The sequence below is a fragment of the Nannospalax galili genome, unplaced genomic scaffold, assembly GCF_000622305.1.
Source record: "Nannospalax galili isolate Female #2095 unplaced genomic scaffold, S.galili_v1.0 scaffold41, whole genome shotgun sequence".
NCBI lineage: Eukaryota > Metazoa > Chordata > Mammalia > Rodentia > Spalacidae > Nannospalax > Nannospalax galili.
Genome location: NW_008344991.1, coordinates 1,756,316 through 1,771,283, shown reverse-complemented (window position 1 = coordinate 1,771,283; position 14,968 = coordinate 1,756,316). Strand labels below are relative to the sequence as shown.

The window sequence follows — 14,968 nt, the reverse complement described above, 5'->3', positions numbered from 1 at the left end:
AGAGGCGCGGGCGGCGGGGCTTCGCGGCTGCCCGTCCCGCCTCGCCCCTCCCCGCGGGCGGCGCGGCTCTCGCCGCAGCACCTCCCCTCCTCTGGAGGCAGCCTCAGAGGCCCCGCCAGCCGCGCAGACCTGCGGAGCCGCGCGCCGTGCAGTCTGCGTCGGAGCTGCGCTCAGGGTCCTGGACCTGCGGTTCCTGGGGCGGGAGAGGCGGGTGCCTGTTCGACGCTGCACGGGCTCCGGGCCGGCATGGCTGCGCTCCTGGCCGCGGTGCTCGCGTCCTCGCTCTACCTGCCCGCGGCCGCCGACTTCGACGGGAGGTGAGGCGGGCCCGGGGCGCTGTCTCCCCGCACGTCCCCCCCACCCAACCCCCGGGGCCCAGCCGACCGCCGGCGCAGGCCGCAGAGTCGCGCCGTCGGGCACGCAAGCCGGTCACACGCGTGGACTGGGGGACCCACGGCGAGGTTCGGCGCCGCGGGGAGAACTTGCGGACAGACAACCGAACCGGCGAGGAGCCGTCGGGGACTCCCTCAGGGTGGGGGCGAGGAGGCCGATGGGCGACCCGCTTGGTGCCCCAGGGTCCTGGCGGGAATGCCTGGTGTGGGTGTGCGAGACCCGGGAGCGGGCAGCCCACCCAGACCTGACCACCACGGCGTGCCGCGACGGGCCCCGACAGCTGGGCTGCCTGCCGCTCCGCGCGTCCTCCCCGCACGGTCCTCCCCACGCCGGGTCCTCCCCTCACGGTCTTCCCCGCACCCAGTCCTCCCCGCACGGGTCCCAGCCAGCCCGGCTGTACAGTGCTCAAGCGCAGCTGATCCGAGGGTCGTACCGCTGTCCCGGTGGCTGGACACAGTGCCCAGGGTCGCGTCGCCACCTCCCGGTCCCCACCCCTCCCCGCAGAACCCTGAAGATGCCACACCTGCTTTACAGTCTGGGAACCTGTTTGCTTGCAATCTTGGAAGCGGTCCGGTCCCTGGAGGGCACTGGAGGGGTAGCCTCAGAGCTGAAGCACAGCTTCTTGTCTTCCACCTGGTCTCAGGAAATAGAGAGCTGAGGCCTAAGAATAAAACGGTGATGAACTGAAAAGATAAAGACTGGGAGGAAAAGTGGGAAGTAGCCCGAGGCTAGGCTTTTTATTTTCAAAAGCTGTTCTTTGCGCACGTTTGAGTTTGTTGTGCTTCGTTGGTTTTTGTTTGGGGCGGGGGGGGGGCACATTTACAGAAGTGCATCACGTGATATACACACACTTGTACAATAGTTTTTAGAAGGTGCCCCAAACAGTCTATTTGAATGAAGGTCTTGGAGGGGAAAACTCAGGTATGTATGACTCTAAACAAGGAAAGAATTTAGTAAATCAGGTGTCGAAGATCCGGTAGATAAATACGAATCTTAAAATTGCACACTTTTCTTTGGGTATCATTTTCCTTGCAGAGGAAAATACCATGAGTTGTAGATGCAGGCAGCTTTCAAGACACAAGGACACTGAGATGTTTGCCGCACTTTAAACTCTGCTTTAAAGTCTCCTTAAAAAGTGAAGCTTTGTTTGGGGGGAGGGGGTTGGAGGTGTCAGTGGCATCTGAAAGAGCTCCGTTTGGTTTGATATTTGTGTATCTTTTGTGCAGCTCTTCATTTGCTCTTTATACGAGGCAGAAATTCTTTCTGCTTTGACAGGTCTTACATTATTTAATGCTTTTCAATTGGTGGTGCATCAATCAAAACCGCTCCCCTGCAGTAACAGGTGTGTTTTGTGGGAGTCTCTTTTATTTCAAGCCTCAGAAGCCCACCATGTGAATGATGGCCTGAGATTTCTTGTTTGTTTTTAATGGTTTTATCTGGCACTATTTCTAATTATAAGGATCTCACTGCCTCCTCTTACTCCTGTGTGCTGAGAGTGTGTAGTTTTAACTCTAAACCATTCCTGTGAAGGTGTTTTGTCTTCAAATTTCTGCATGCATTAAGGAGTTGATAGACAATTGTTTGATATGATTTAAATTTTTCTAAAATAATAACAGAAAATTATTGTAAATCTGTAGTGTCTTTATTTACTTTGAATTTTTTTGTTTGTTTGGTAGGTGGCCCAGGCAAATAGTATCTTCGATTGGCCTCTGTCGCTATGGTGGCAGGATTGACTGCTGCTGGGGCTGGGCTCGCCACTCCTGGGGACAGTGTCAACGTGAGTATCCGGTCTGAGGGCTTCTGTTCCCAGGAGGTACCACAGTTACAGATTTCACTCAGCACTTTGGAGTGCTTGTCATTACTGAGCATGGCTTGGCTATGCAGGTCTGTCCCTTTCCAACCAGAGCCACCTGTGTTATGGTGCCAACCTTGTCACTCACTGAGAGCCACATACGGTGCTGTCCATTTAAGCCTCTGTCCCCAGGACCTCCTGCTCTGGGCTCACTCCTTTCTTTGCTCCAAGCTCTGGAGTCGGGGTAACATAATAAGTCTAGACAATATTTACATTAAATAAGCTTGGAACTTTAGACTGCTTATAAAATCCTCACCAGCACTGCTGTATAAACTGGTCCATTTGCCATTTGTAAATCTTTTTTTGAAGAGCGTTATATTGACATGGGTCAACCAATATCATCACAGAAAACCTCTGGAAAGCATCATTCGTAAATTCTATACTTGATCAGAGTTATGTAGTAAGTGCCGATTCAGAACACTGATGTTTATTTTTTTTCATGACCCAAATGGATATTTTAATGGTAAAATTCACAGCCGTATTACAAAAGCTTGAGTTATTTAACAAATTTGTTCCCAAATTTTATTTGGATCTGAATCTCCAGAATTTTATCCTGGTCTTGCAGTTGTTCACTGCCACCCCCACCATGGGGTGACACTCCAGGTGATCAAATAACTTCCTGAGGCTTCTTTTCAGCATCACATCTGGCAAGATGATGGGAACTGAGCTGGGCTCTACCTTGGGAGATCCATTCATCATTTGTGAGGAGGTGTTCTGGAGAATAGTGGCCAGAAAAGAAGGCTGGGAGGGCAATGGAAGAGCCTGCCATAGAGGTGGATGGGTGCTTTGAGGAGTCAGGGAAATTTACTTCAGGAAAGGTAGGAGTTCCTTAGGTGGTTTTAATTATTGAGAAGGCCCTGTTTAATCTTTGTTAGGAAGGAGAGCTCTACAGTCACAGGTGGATTAGCTGCACATACAGCCTCTGCCAGGGGTTGAGAAGGTGAAGAAGGCTTCCTCTTATGTGTAAGCAACTGTCTCCTTGCTCAGTTGGGTCATTGCCTCCTGCTAAAAGGAGGTAGAGATAACTCTAGTTTCCTTCAAGAGGCAAAGTTGTTCTGTCCCCAGTTCAATGTTTCTAAAGGAAGATGGTTAAAAAGAAGACTAATACCTGGTAGAATTTGGCTGCCTGTTTATACCATAGCGTTAGAAGTATTGGCACAGTTAGAAGCTAACAGGTATGGAATCTGGTGAACCAGAGGGTTGTAATAACCAAAAAGTGAAGAGAGGGTAGACCCTCTCACTTGACCCAGTATATAAACAAAGTCATCCCACATGGGCGGGGGAGGGAGGAGGGTAGTTTCTTTGCAGGTTATTTTCCTTCTTACAGCTGTAATTTTCAGGAAAACTCCCAAACTGAATATTGAAGTGCTTTGAAGTTCATGCAGCCTTCAGGCTCCACCCAGGACAAGGAGAAATTGGCAGAATGCCCTGGGCAGCAGTGGAGTATGCCTTCACACCTCCCTGGAGGCAGAGATTTGGAGCATGTAGGTTTTCTGCCAGGTGTGGTAAAAGAATTCCAGGGAGAAAACTCAGCTGTCTTGAGAGGTTCTACTCTGCAGTCCCCCAGGAAGCAATACTTGGTACTGTTCTGTTTTTCTATACCAAGTAATGAAGTTTTCTTTAGTATGTGCTAGCTTGGCCAATCTAAATTTGAATGAATACAGAGACCTTTTAAAGTTACACTGGCATTATGAAATGTAATCATCTAAGAGCTTTCCTACAGTTCTGCTTTCACATGGAGATTCCCTAACAGATAAGGAATCTGTCATTTTTAAAACTTCATTTTGTTTCCGAAAAAAAATACAGTGGTGAAATATAGTGTTTGTCTTTTCCCTTTGTTATTCCTAAAGAATCTGAGGAAACGGCAGTGTGGAAACCATAATAACTGAAATGGTGTGTAAGTTTATCTTTTATAAATCACAATTGTTTAGATTTGGTAAAGTTTGAAAGTCAGCATAATGGAGGGGAACATGGATTCTGGTACTAGCTTTATGTCTAGTTTTAAATTCTAGTTTGACTTCTTCCTGGCTGTGTGATCTTGGGCAAGTAATTCATTTCTCCTGTGCTTCATTTTCTTCATCTCTAAAATTAATGTGAAACATACCTCAGAGACATACAGTGTTGAGTTATAAGTTGTAAAGCACTGAACGCTCTTGGCAATGAATGAATACTGCACATGTACTTGGTAATATTGAATGTCAAAGAATACTGGTACTGAAATACTGCTATAGAAGGATGGTTCTGCATTCAGAGTCCCCATTTATCAGCCATGAAAATGTATACTTTTTATCAGCACTAACCAAATTCAAAAATAGTTCTAAGGTTCTCTGTTGCAATAAAATAAAATTTCTTTGAATTGAAAAATGGCACTTTGCCATTAACACTGAAGATGGCAAGAATGTAAAAATTATTTCAAGGATAGTAGTATTCTTCTTTGTGTTTTCTTTTTCCAGAATCTTGGTCCAAATGTCTCTTGTCAGTTCAGAGTTCTGTCTCTGTGTTTTGTTTGTTTTGGGGTTCATTTTGAGACAGTGTCTCCCTGTAGCCCCAGCTGGCCTGGAACTCACTACGTAGACCAGTTTGGCCTCAAACTCACAGAAATCTACCTGCTTCTGCCTCCTGAGTGCTGGGATTAAAGGTGTGTGCCACTATGCCCAGCTGACTGTCTTTGTCTGTCTGTGTGCGGTAAGAGGTCAGTTCAAAGGGATAGAACAGCATCAAAAAGAAGGTTGTAGATGAATGAAACATCTGTGAACACTCCTGAGTGTGTTTTGAAGGAATCCTTTATGAAACTGAAAGCTGTGCAGTCAATTCAAGGAAATTGCTTTGAATTAAATTTGGTAGTGGGTTACCTATGAAATTTCCAACCAAGTTCTGGGAACTATAATGTAAAAATATTTTTGACTTTCTGACTCTTAGATAATCTTAGTGTTCTTTTCCATGAGAAGCCATGTCCCTTCCTAATCAGTGGTGCCCTGGTTGTCTTCTGAATGACTCATTTTGGAATTTTCCTTCAAAACAGCACAACAAAGCAAAAGGCAACTGTTCCTACTTACACACAGAGCTTCTTGGTTTATCTCTTAGGTTTGCATTCTTGTGGGGTAAGTGGTAACCACTCTATGTTGTCTATTAGGTTTTATGACCTTTTATGCAGTGACCTTTGGGTAAGTGTCTGTTCCACTTGGCTGAACATTTGTGGTGGGTTTTGACCCATCAGTCACCTTGAGTCATGTATATATGTCTACACAAAACATTCCACTCTTCACTCCTGCTTGCTGTCTTCCTTTTCGTGGACTTATTTGGTGAGACTAACATTGCAGGGTCATGGTGTTGCTGGACCTCCCCATCCGGCTTACTGTCTTTAGCTACAAAGCCACATTTAACCCAGATACTTTCTATCCTGTCCTCTGGGACTAAGGAAAGAGAGTAGAGAGAGGTACAACCCAGTGGGCATAAATTCTGTCCCTCTGCTTCCTGCCTGTACCAACCGAAGTTCTGTCCCAGCATTCCTGCCCTGTTGGAAAAGCACATCCATTTCCAGAAATAGGCAGACTGTTTTCATAGTTCTTTTCTAGGTCATACCCTTGGCTTCTTTCTAGTCTTTGGTTATTTGTTTTGTGTTCTTGAGTAATAAATAGATGGCTTGCATGTTAAAAATTCAACATTTGATATTCTAATTGTCTTAGGCTTTACTTTTATTGAATATGAATGTGGCTCTTTATTGTCGAGTGAAAGTCTCTTATATTCAAATTCTGATGGTTGCACATTTACAGAACATGGTACCTCAGATCAGAGACTGTCGCAAAGTATTTCTATTTCTTGCTGTTGTCATTTTCTCTTTCTGAACATTCTCTTCATCTTAATGGCACATTTCAGTTTAATTATGTTAACTATGCATTTGCTAAGTGAGACTTCTGCAATAGAGATATCTTAGGTTTATACTTTTCCTTTCCGAAGACTATGCATGGTATAGAAAGAAAAGTGTGAAATAACTTGGGATGTCTGAGTTCAGGCCCTGACCTTTGTACCTGATTATCCAGCATTTCTTAACTACATTTTTCTCATTTTACAAGTGGGTTTCCAAGGCACATTACAGTCTAAGCTCCAATGAGAATTTCTATAATGGAGAAAAGAACACAGAATCTGTCTTCTGTGACTTCTTTTACCTGGACGTATGGCTAATGACAACTGCATTTTGTTAAAAGCACTTTCTAGAGATGAGAAGAAAAACCCAAAATGCAAAAACTAGTTTCAATTTCAATAAAGCTATTCAGTTTCAAAGTTCTTGGGCTGTAAGTGAACAATTTGTGGTTTTTGAAGGAAATGACATGAATTAGAATCATTTTCTATCCTTTATCCTTAAGACTAGGGAAAATGCTTTGCTATGTTTCTGCTAGAGATTTGGGAAAGACTGAAAAGCTGCACCTACAGACTAACTGCGCTACTAGCTCTGGGCCTCATTTCCTCCCTATGGTGTCCCTGAAGTTAGTGAAAGCAGCAGCTGTACAAAGACCATGTAAAGTGATAATTTCAGATCCTTATCAACTTTAGATAAACTTAAAGGTAGTGAAGAAAGGGAGCCTGGAATAGCAATTCATTCTGAAGCTCTTTCGTAGTTAGATAATGTATACTGCTGGCTAGTGGGTTTGGACATCAAAAAGAATGGCAAGCAAGTTATTGAATTGTTCCTGCATTTCAAGTAAAAGGCTGTTAGTCAAGGCACAGAGCTTTGTTTCATTAAATGAAATATTTAAATTTTATGACCACTTCCTTGTGTCTTTGTTCAGAAACAGTCTTGTAAAAACTGTTTTTGTTCCCTATACTGGTCATTCATTTGCTGTCCCTACTCATAATTTTTTGATTGCCTAGATTTTGAATACTGTCTTTAAAATAATTCAAAGTAAAGTAGAATTTTCGTCTCAGTCTTGGGGATAAAACCCTGGGTCTTGCACATGTTAGGCAAGCATTCTACCAGTGAGCCACACTACTAGTTCCTTAGATTAGAGATTTTGGAATTCAGTTTGGAAGGCCATGTGCATTGTTCCCCCTCACAAAAAGGTTACTCATCACAGAAAGGTTACTCTTACTGAACATCTTTCCATCTGTAGTCAACAACTATAACAGCTTTATTCAACACAAATTAGTATCATACATTAAGCAAGCTTTTTATACCTGTACAATTGTTCACACCCCAGGAGTCACCAGGAATCTGGGGCAGGAGTATTGTTTGGAGCCATATTAGAGATTGCTAACAGGCATCTCTGGTTAGCTTAGTGGAGCTGAGCATATCTCATTGTCCTGAGTTTACTAGCTCCCCTAATTATGGCCCTAGAATGTAGAATCTTTTCTGTTTGTTTGTTTTTAAGGTAGAAGTAAAAGCAAGACTGTGGATAATTTTAGAATTACTTTTGTCACTAAAACTGAATCTCCAAATCCTTAGGAAGTGGTTTTAACATATTCTCTATCACTTCACCGGAAAGGCTGTTCAAGAACACCATGTACTTTGAGTAACTTCAAGTGGTCTTGGAATGCAGATTCCAAGCTCAAAGCAGTGTTGAAAAATCTTGACCTTTTCAAACAGGTGATTTTTGAGTGTGTGTAGTCTTCAAAGTTAAGTTTTAAAGAACTGATTGTTCTTTCATTCCTTTCCCCGATTAGAACTGATCTTTGCAATAATGCTATTAAGATCCATTAATTTCCTGAAATCCTTTATGAAGTTAATCTTGGAACCTCTTAACCTTTATGGATTAGAAGATTTAGTGCTTCTCAGGCTGAAGGGTCAGACCATTGAAAGGGCAGCACTCTAGTCTCTGAGAGTCAGCAGCAACGTCTGTCCTCACTCCTGCCACAGGGACATGCTGCTTGAAGCACATAGGCTTCCACAGAAAGGAGCAGCATTCTGTCTGCTACTCAGAAGCTTGATCAGCTTTCACAAAGCTAGTGTGCTTCTTCACCCAGCTGTCTTTCTGTGGCAAGTACCATGTCCACCATTTCTATTTGGTGCATTTTTATCTGTCAGATTCATGCTGTATGCATTTCAAGTCAGTCAAATCAACTGCATGCTTCTGAGGTGATAATCAGTGGTGTTGAATACTCCCTGTGGACCCCAAAGTGAATAAGAGGCAATGTTCAACACAGTGATTGGGCCTTCATTGCGGTGAAGGAAGGGAACAAGGCTGGGAGGAAGCATCTGATGACCTAACCTTTGTTACTGTCTTCTGTACAGAATAGAGGTATTTTTGCCCTTTCCTATCAATTCTGTGCAGATTTAAAAATTTTTCCCATCAATATTTTTAGAATATTAATTTATTTAGAAAATAAAATTTATTTTCTTCCTGAGATCATATCTCAGAGAAATAACTATTATCAGGTATTTGTATGTACCTTTTTCATATTTTTCATTCTTAAGGATAATGTCTATACCTGCCATACCTCTGATCTATACAGACAAAAGCATGCTATACATACTGCTCGGTACCTTCCTTCTTTTTCTTAGTAGATCATCTTGAAGATATTTCTTCATCATCTGTACACGAAAAACCTCCTTTTTGTGGATTGATAGTATTCTTTTTGTGGCTATACTGTAATTAACTAGTTCTTTCCTGCTGTGTCTGCATGCCACTTCTAAAATAACCTTGAACGTTGATTTGCCGGGTGTGGTGGCGCACGCCTTTAATCCCAGCACTGGAAGGCAGAGGCAGGTGGATCTCTGTGAGTTCAAGGCGAGCCTGGTCTATGTAGTGAGTTCCAGGCCAGCTGGGGCTACTGGGAGACCCTGTCTCAAAAAGACCAAAAAACAAAACAAACAAACAAAAAAACATGATATCCATGTGTTCTAGTCTGTATAAAGACAGATTTTTATATATGGCTGAATGGCATACACATTGATAGCTTTGATCAGTTGACCAAAGGTTTCTTACTTGGTGACTCCACATCCAGGGTGCGCTCTGTTGCTTGATTTTAAAAATCTCTGATCCTTGCTTACAAGAAGACTTCTGGTTAGTCTGATCCTAATTTTTACCAGTTTGTCCTGGATGAATGACATTTGGCTGATGTTGGCAGAATAGGCTAAAATTTGTCCATTTGTTAAAATCTACTCCTGCCTCTTTTTGTGAATGTTGAGTCCTTTTTTAAATTTTTTTTTGAGAATTCTGTACATGAGTACTGTATTTGTATCATTTCCACCTCCAGTCTCCCTTGGTATCTTCCCAGGTTCCCCCCACACACACTCTCCCTCTCAATTTCTTGTCCACTTCTTTGAAGTCCTTTTTACTTTTAAGAAAAATTCACTTACCCTTTAAAGAATTGTTCAATTTATTGATACTTTATTATCTTTCAACTTCAGTCATAATTTTCTCTGTGTGGCATGTGCAGTTACTAGGCCCAGCTTTATTAGGAGGAGCAGGTGGAATTCTGAGATTTGAACCTACTTGAGGGATGTGTTATGACAAAGACCAAAACACTTATAAAAATGGTTTCAAAACTGTAGGGAATATATGCTTATATTTTCCATTAGTTATTCTGATTCAATGATTTCATAACTCATCTTCTTTTTTAAAAATATGTGATTTTTAAGTCAAAAATTGAAAATGAAGGGCCAGAGGGAAGGGAAGAGGGCACACACTCGAGCATGCAGTAAAGGTAAGGATCTGTAACTTCCCCTTTTCTTGACACTACTTTCTGATCTGCAGACAGCAACCGTTGTTTCTTATTAATCTTTGAAGAAATTTCTAAATATCTTTGAGATTTTTCATTTTTCATACAGCAATAGCATAAATCAAAGCTCTTCTGAATCTTCTTCTTTTTCCATTGATGGACTAGTCCTTACTGGTTCATGCAAACCTGGCTCATTATTTTAAATGGCTTTACAGTTTGCTATTATATGAATTATACCCACTTATATACATTAAATTAATTTTCAATATTGTGTTTTTACAAGATATACTACAATGGATATCTGGGCTGTGTTGTCATCACTGTTATATACAACTGAATATGAGAGAATTATATAGAGATAGCCCATTTTATATGTAGAGGGAAGAGCTTTAATTTTATTATTGTATGGTTTTTTTATAAAGATATAATTCAAAGGAAAATAAATCATAGCTAATATTATAAAGTGACAATTTTCTGTTGTCATGTTCTACTTTTGATTCCTTAGAAGATACCTTAAAAGATAAGTAGAATTGATTTCTTTATTTCTATTTGTTTATGTCCTATCCTGTTTTGAAAATGATACTATTAAAATATTTTTCCCAATTACATATTTGCTTCATCTTTTTAAAAAGTAAGAAATGAAGCCAGGCGTGGTGGTACATACCTTTAATCCCAGCACTCAGGAGGCAGAGGCAGAGGCAGGTGGATCTCTGTGAGATCGAGGCTAGCCTGATCTACATATCAAGTTCCAGGCCAGTTGTGACTACAGGGAGGCCCTGTCTCAAAAAGATAGGAAAAAAAAAAAGGTAAGGAATGAATGTTTAATTTTTGTGTATTTCGTACAGAACATCTTAATTATTCTTAATCATCTTTATACCCCTTCCCCATTGGCACCTCCCATAGCCCCCCCCACTGAATTCATACACTCTGTCATTTGTGTTAAGGTCTGTCATGTCAAATTAGTGTCCCCAGATGTCCCTCAGTGAAAGTTCATCCACTGGGGTCTAGGCAGCCTATCTAGAGCCCCTCTCTTTAGTAAGATCATCTTTTCCTCACCCAGCAGCAATCAACTGCCAGTAATTCTTGGTGACTAAGATTGGGGCTTGTTGCCCATTTCCATAATTTTGTGCTTGGGTTTTGTCTGATTTTGCATAGGTCTTGTGCATATTGACACCATTGCTGTAGGTTCATATGATCAAGGTCCCAGGAGCCTGTAAGACTCTTATTTCCATATGTTTGTGCACCTCCTCCCTGGCTTTTACAATCTTTCTGCCACCTCTTCTGAAAGGTCCCTGAGCCCTGGGTGGGTGGAGTTTAACATGAGTGCTGTCCAAGGACCCATATTCTGCAGACTCTTACTTTCCATGCTTTGACCATTTGTATCCTTTTGTGTTCCTGGTCTTCTTTTGCATGAGGGAGCTTCATTGATGAGAACTGAGAGATGCATTAGTGTTCTCTTCATCCCTTGTTCTATGTTCCATGAGCCTTAAGTATAGAGGTTGCATTGTAGATGTGTCACTTAAGCTTGGGCAATTCACAGACAGTGTCTGTGAGTGACCAGTTGTGGAACTCTGTAAATAGTCTCTGTCTGTAGCAAAAGAAGCTTCTTTGATGAGTGGTGACTGGGATACTTGTCTGTAAATATAAGAATCTGTATTTTGCACATAGTGAGAAATTGCATTGTTTAGTGTTCTAGTTTGTTTCTCCATTGCTTTGACAAAACACTCTGACCAGTACCAACTTGGGGAGGAAAGGGTTTATTTGGCTTACATCTCCTGGGTCACAGTTCATCAGGGAGCCCAAGGTAGGAACTCAGGGCAGGAACCTGGAGGCAAGAGCTGGAGCACAGGCCATGGGGGAGTGCTGCTTACTGGCTTGCTCTTCTGGCCCATGTTCAGCCTGCTTTCTTATGCAACACAGGCCTACGCCCCGGGGTAGCACCATCCACAGTGGGCTGGGCCCTCCCACATCACTCAACAATCAAGAAGATGCCCCACAGACATGGCCACAGGCCAGTCCAATGAAGGCAATTCCCCAGTTGAGGCTCCCTCAACCCACGTATGTCAAGTTGACACTAAAGATGTTGTACACATCTAGGGATGAGATAGCCTTGGGATTTTCTCTAAGATCTGTGACCTCTACAACCATGTGTATTTGACTGTGTTTACAGTACCACACATGAGTTTCCTCTCATTGAGTGGGCTTTAAGGCCAATTAAGTAGATGTTGATTGCCCCCAAGATAAAAATGCCACTGCTGCACCCATGTCATATGCTGTGCTGGTCATTGATGTGGTTATTAGGCCTGAAGCTGGGGTTGGACCATTGATTGATGTTCTCCCTTAGCAACTTGCATAGCGCTCTCCAAAGCTGTGAGAGTTAGCCTTTAGGGAGGTGGAAGCCCTCATTTTTGAACATAGATTTTTATGCTAAAAAATGGGGCTAGCATTGGTAGGTGCTAGACTTTAGGAAATGAAGATTTGTGACTAAGGATTTGATATAGATGATTTGCATATTAATAATCAAAACTCAAAATTTAAAACTAAATACTTCATTCAGTCAACATCTTTTAACTACTCTGTGGATTAATGACATAAATTCTCCAGAACTGGCATTGTTTTCCTGTTAAAACACGATCAGATCCCATGGTTAGTCAGGGTTGCCTTTCACAGACATTATCAACTTACTCTGAAATTGTAGGTGGTATTTCATCACAGTTTAAATTTGTGCTAATGTACACAAAAGGAAAAAACACTCAGCAATTCTTGGACTTAATATTCTTTGTCAAATCGGTGTGATTTTCCAAAAACTTTGTCTTATTTTCATAAAAAAGAAGTATCACGTTCACTTTCAATGAAATTTCTCTAAATGGTGAAAAGGTATGTGTTGCCAAATTGACAGTAACTAACTCCATAGATAGACTCTTTTAAAAATAGTTTTAAATTATGTGTGTGTGCATATGTGTATGTGTCTGTGTGTCTGTGTCCGTGTCTGTGTCTGTGTGTGGGTATATGCATGTGAATTCTGGGGAGGCCAGAAGGGGGAACTGGGCTCCTGGAGTTGGAGTTATAGGTTGTTGTGAGCTGCCTCGCATAAGTGCTGGAAACTGAATCATATCCTCTGTAAGAGCAGCAAGCACTCTTAACCACTGAGCCCCCTAGAATTTCTAAATAGAAGCCTCCCACCACCCAGAATATTTTTCGAAAGTCTTTGGTATCTCCTATTTTGTGTCAATGTTAAGATTTTATAAGGGCTTGGTGATTATCTGCTAAACATTTGCAAGCCAAAAATAGCAAAGGCACTTACCATTAGTAGAAAACGAGAAACTGACTACATGTAATGCTCAGCTATCTTGTTAGGTGTATGTACGGGTTTAGAGCTGACTTTATGGTACATAAGCATGTCAATAGTTTCTACTGGATAATTACATACATTTTCTACTGGATGATTTATATAAATTTTTATGGTGCTTTGAGAGTCTTTGTTTCAGATAGGGTTTGAAATTCATTGATGAATTAAATACTCATTCTTGGTGTATCTTGGTGTCTATGTATGACTAAGAATGAAGGCATTCTGATATATAGTTTCATTTTTAAACTAGAAGTGGTTTGTGATTCAATAACTTTTTAGGTAAGAGAAGTCCAAAATTATGAAAAAGTAATGTATAGGTCTGATAACTGTTCTGCTTTCTGATCCTGTGTTGAGAGCTAATGAATTCTCTGTCTTTCGTGAGTTTGCCAGGCTAATGCCAGTCTTTCATGATGAAAACCATAACATTTAAGATTGGGATATGGAGAGCTTTTTAGAGTTACTGATGGCTGATGTGGGCTTGGGGGTAGAGCTAAAGTGCCTGTTGGACCTTTCCCTTTCATGCTTGTCTCTACCTTTTGCCATCTGTGAGGAGCGGCAGCTGTCTTTACAGTGAACTACACACAAACCTTTGGTTAAGAAGACTTGGTTCCTTGTGGTATCTTATTATTAGCCCTGTCTTTCCTCCTGTCTTCCTTTTTACCCCTTTCCGTTCCCCTTTTCCTCCCCTCCCCTCCTCTCTGCTTCTCTTACTAGCTCTTACAATGCAGTCCAGATTGTCCTCAAACTTGTGATCTTCCTGTCTCAGCCTCCTGAATGCTGGGATTACAGGTGTACATCACTATACTTGGTTATAAAGATTTTGTTTGTATTGCTGGAGCTCAAACCCAGGGCCACACACACACACACACATGCTAGACAACGCTTTCCCACTGATGCACATACCCTGCTTATTTCCTGAAGCTCAGGAGTGACTCCAGACTCACAAACCTGTGCTTTCCTAGGCAAGAAAAGTTAATCCTTAAATAGTTTAGTTGGTTTGTTGTGATTTTGTAAAACCATCAGTTTGCCTATTAATTTTAATAATGTTCAGCAAAGTGTGTATTATTAGTAAGAGTTCTCAGATGCACTGAATTAGTGCTTCTGAGGCAGGTTGTAAGAGAAAGTTCTAGAGTTGTGAGGCATGATACCCAATGGCTTTGCTGGCAGTGTTGTGTGTATTTAACTCATGACCATTTTACAGTAGCTGTGGAGGAACAGATTATTGGGAGGAAGGGGGACGGTTTTGCCTGTGTCATGTGCTCCTAATGAACTCCATTCTAAGACTTCTCACATTCTTCTAAGACATAACACACATATAGGAAGGTTTTTTTTTTTGGCAACTTTTCAAAATTGTGTGTGGGTTGCCTATGAAAATGTCCTTCTCTGGGGCTGGAGAGATGGCTCAGCGGTTAAGAACACTGACCGTTCTTACAGAAGACCTGGGCTTGAATCCCAGCATCCACATGGCAGTTAACAACTGTCCGTAACTCCAGTTCCAGGGGATCCGACAGCCTCTTCTGTCCTCCGCTGGCATTGCATGACATGGGTGCACTTACCTACATGCAGGCATAACACTCATACACATAAAATAAAAAGAATAAATAAAATATATAAAAAAAGAGAATGTCCTTCTCTGTCAACAGAGAATAAACCCCAGAAATTTTCTGGAAATAATCTATTCCAGATATAACCTTTCTTTAATTTAAAAAAGAGTTTTA

The 14,968-nt window shown here is 41.8% G+C and overlaps 1 protein-coding gene across 4 annotated transcripts in view; it reads left to right on the top strand.

The window, feature by feature from the left end:
- The first annotated feature begins 112 nt into the window (after positions 1–112).
- The window catches only part of Npnt (nephronectin), a 72,969-nt gene continuing 58,113 nt past the window's right edge, over positions 113–14,968 (top strand). For all 4 annotated transcript variants that reach the window (XM_029567422.1, XM_029567419.1, XM_029567420.1 and 1 more), the window contains exons 1-2: positions 113–317; positions 2,070–2,170. In XM_029567422.1, the coding sequence (XP_029423282.1) occupies positions 247–317; positions 2,070–2,170 (172 nt within the window). In that variant the 5' untranslated portion in view covers positions 113–246. The remainder of the gene's footprint in view (positions 318–2,069; positions 2,171–14,968) is intronic.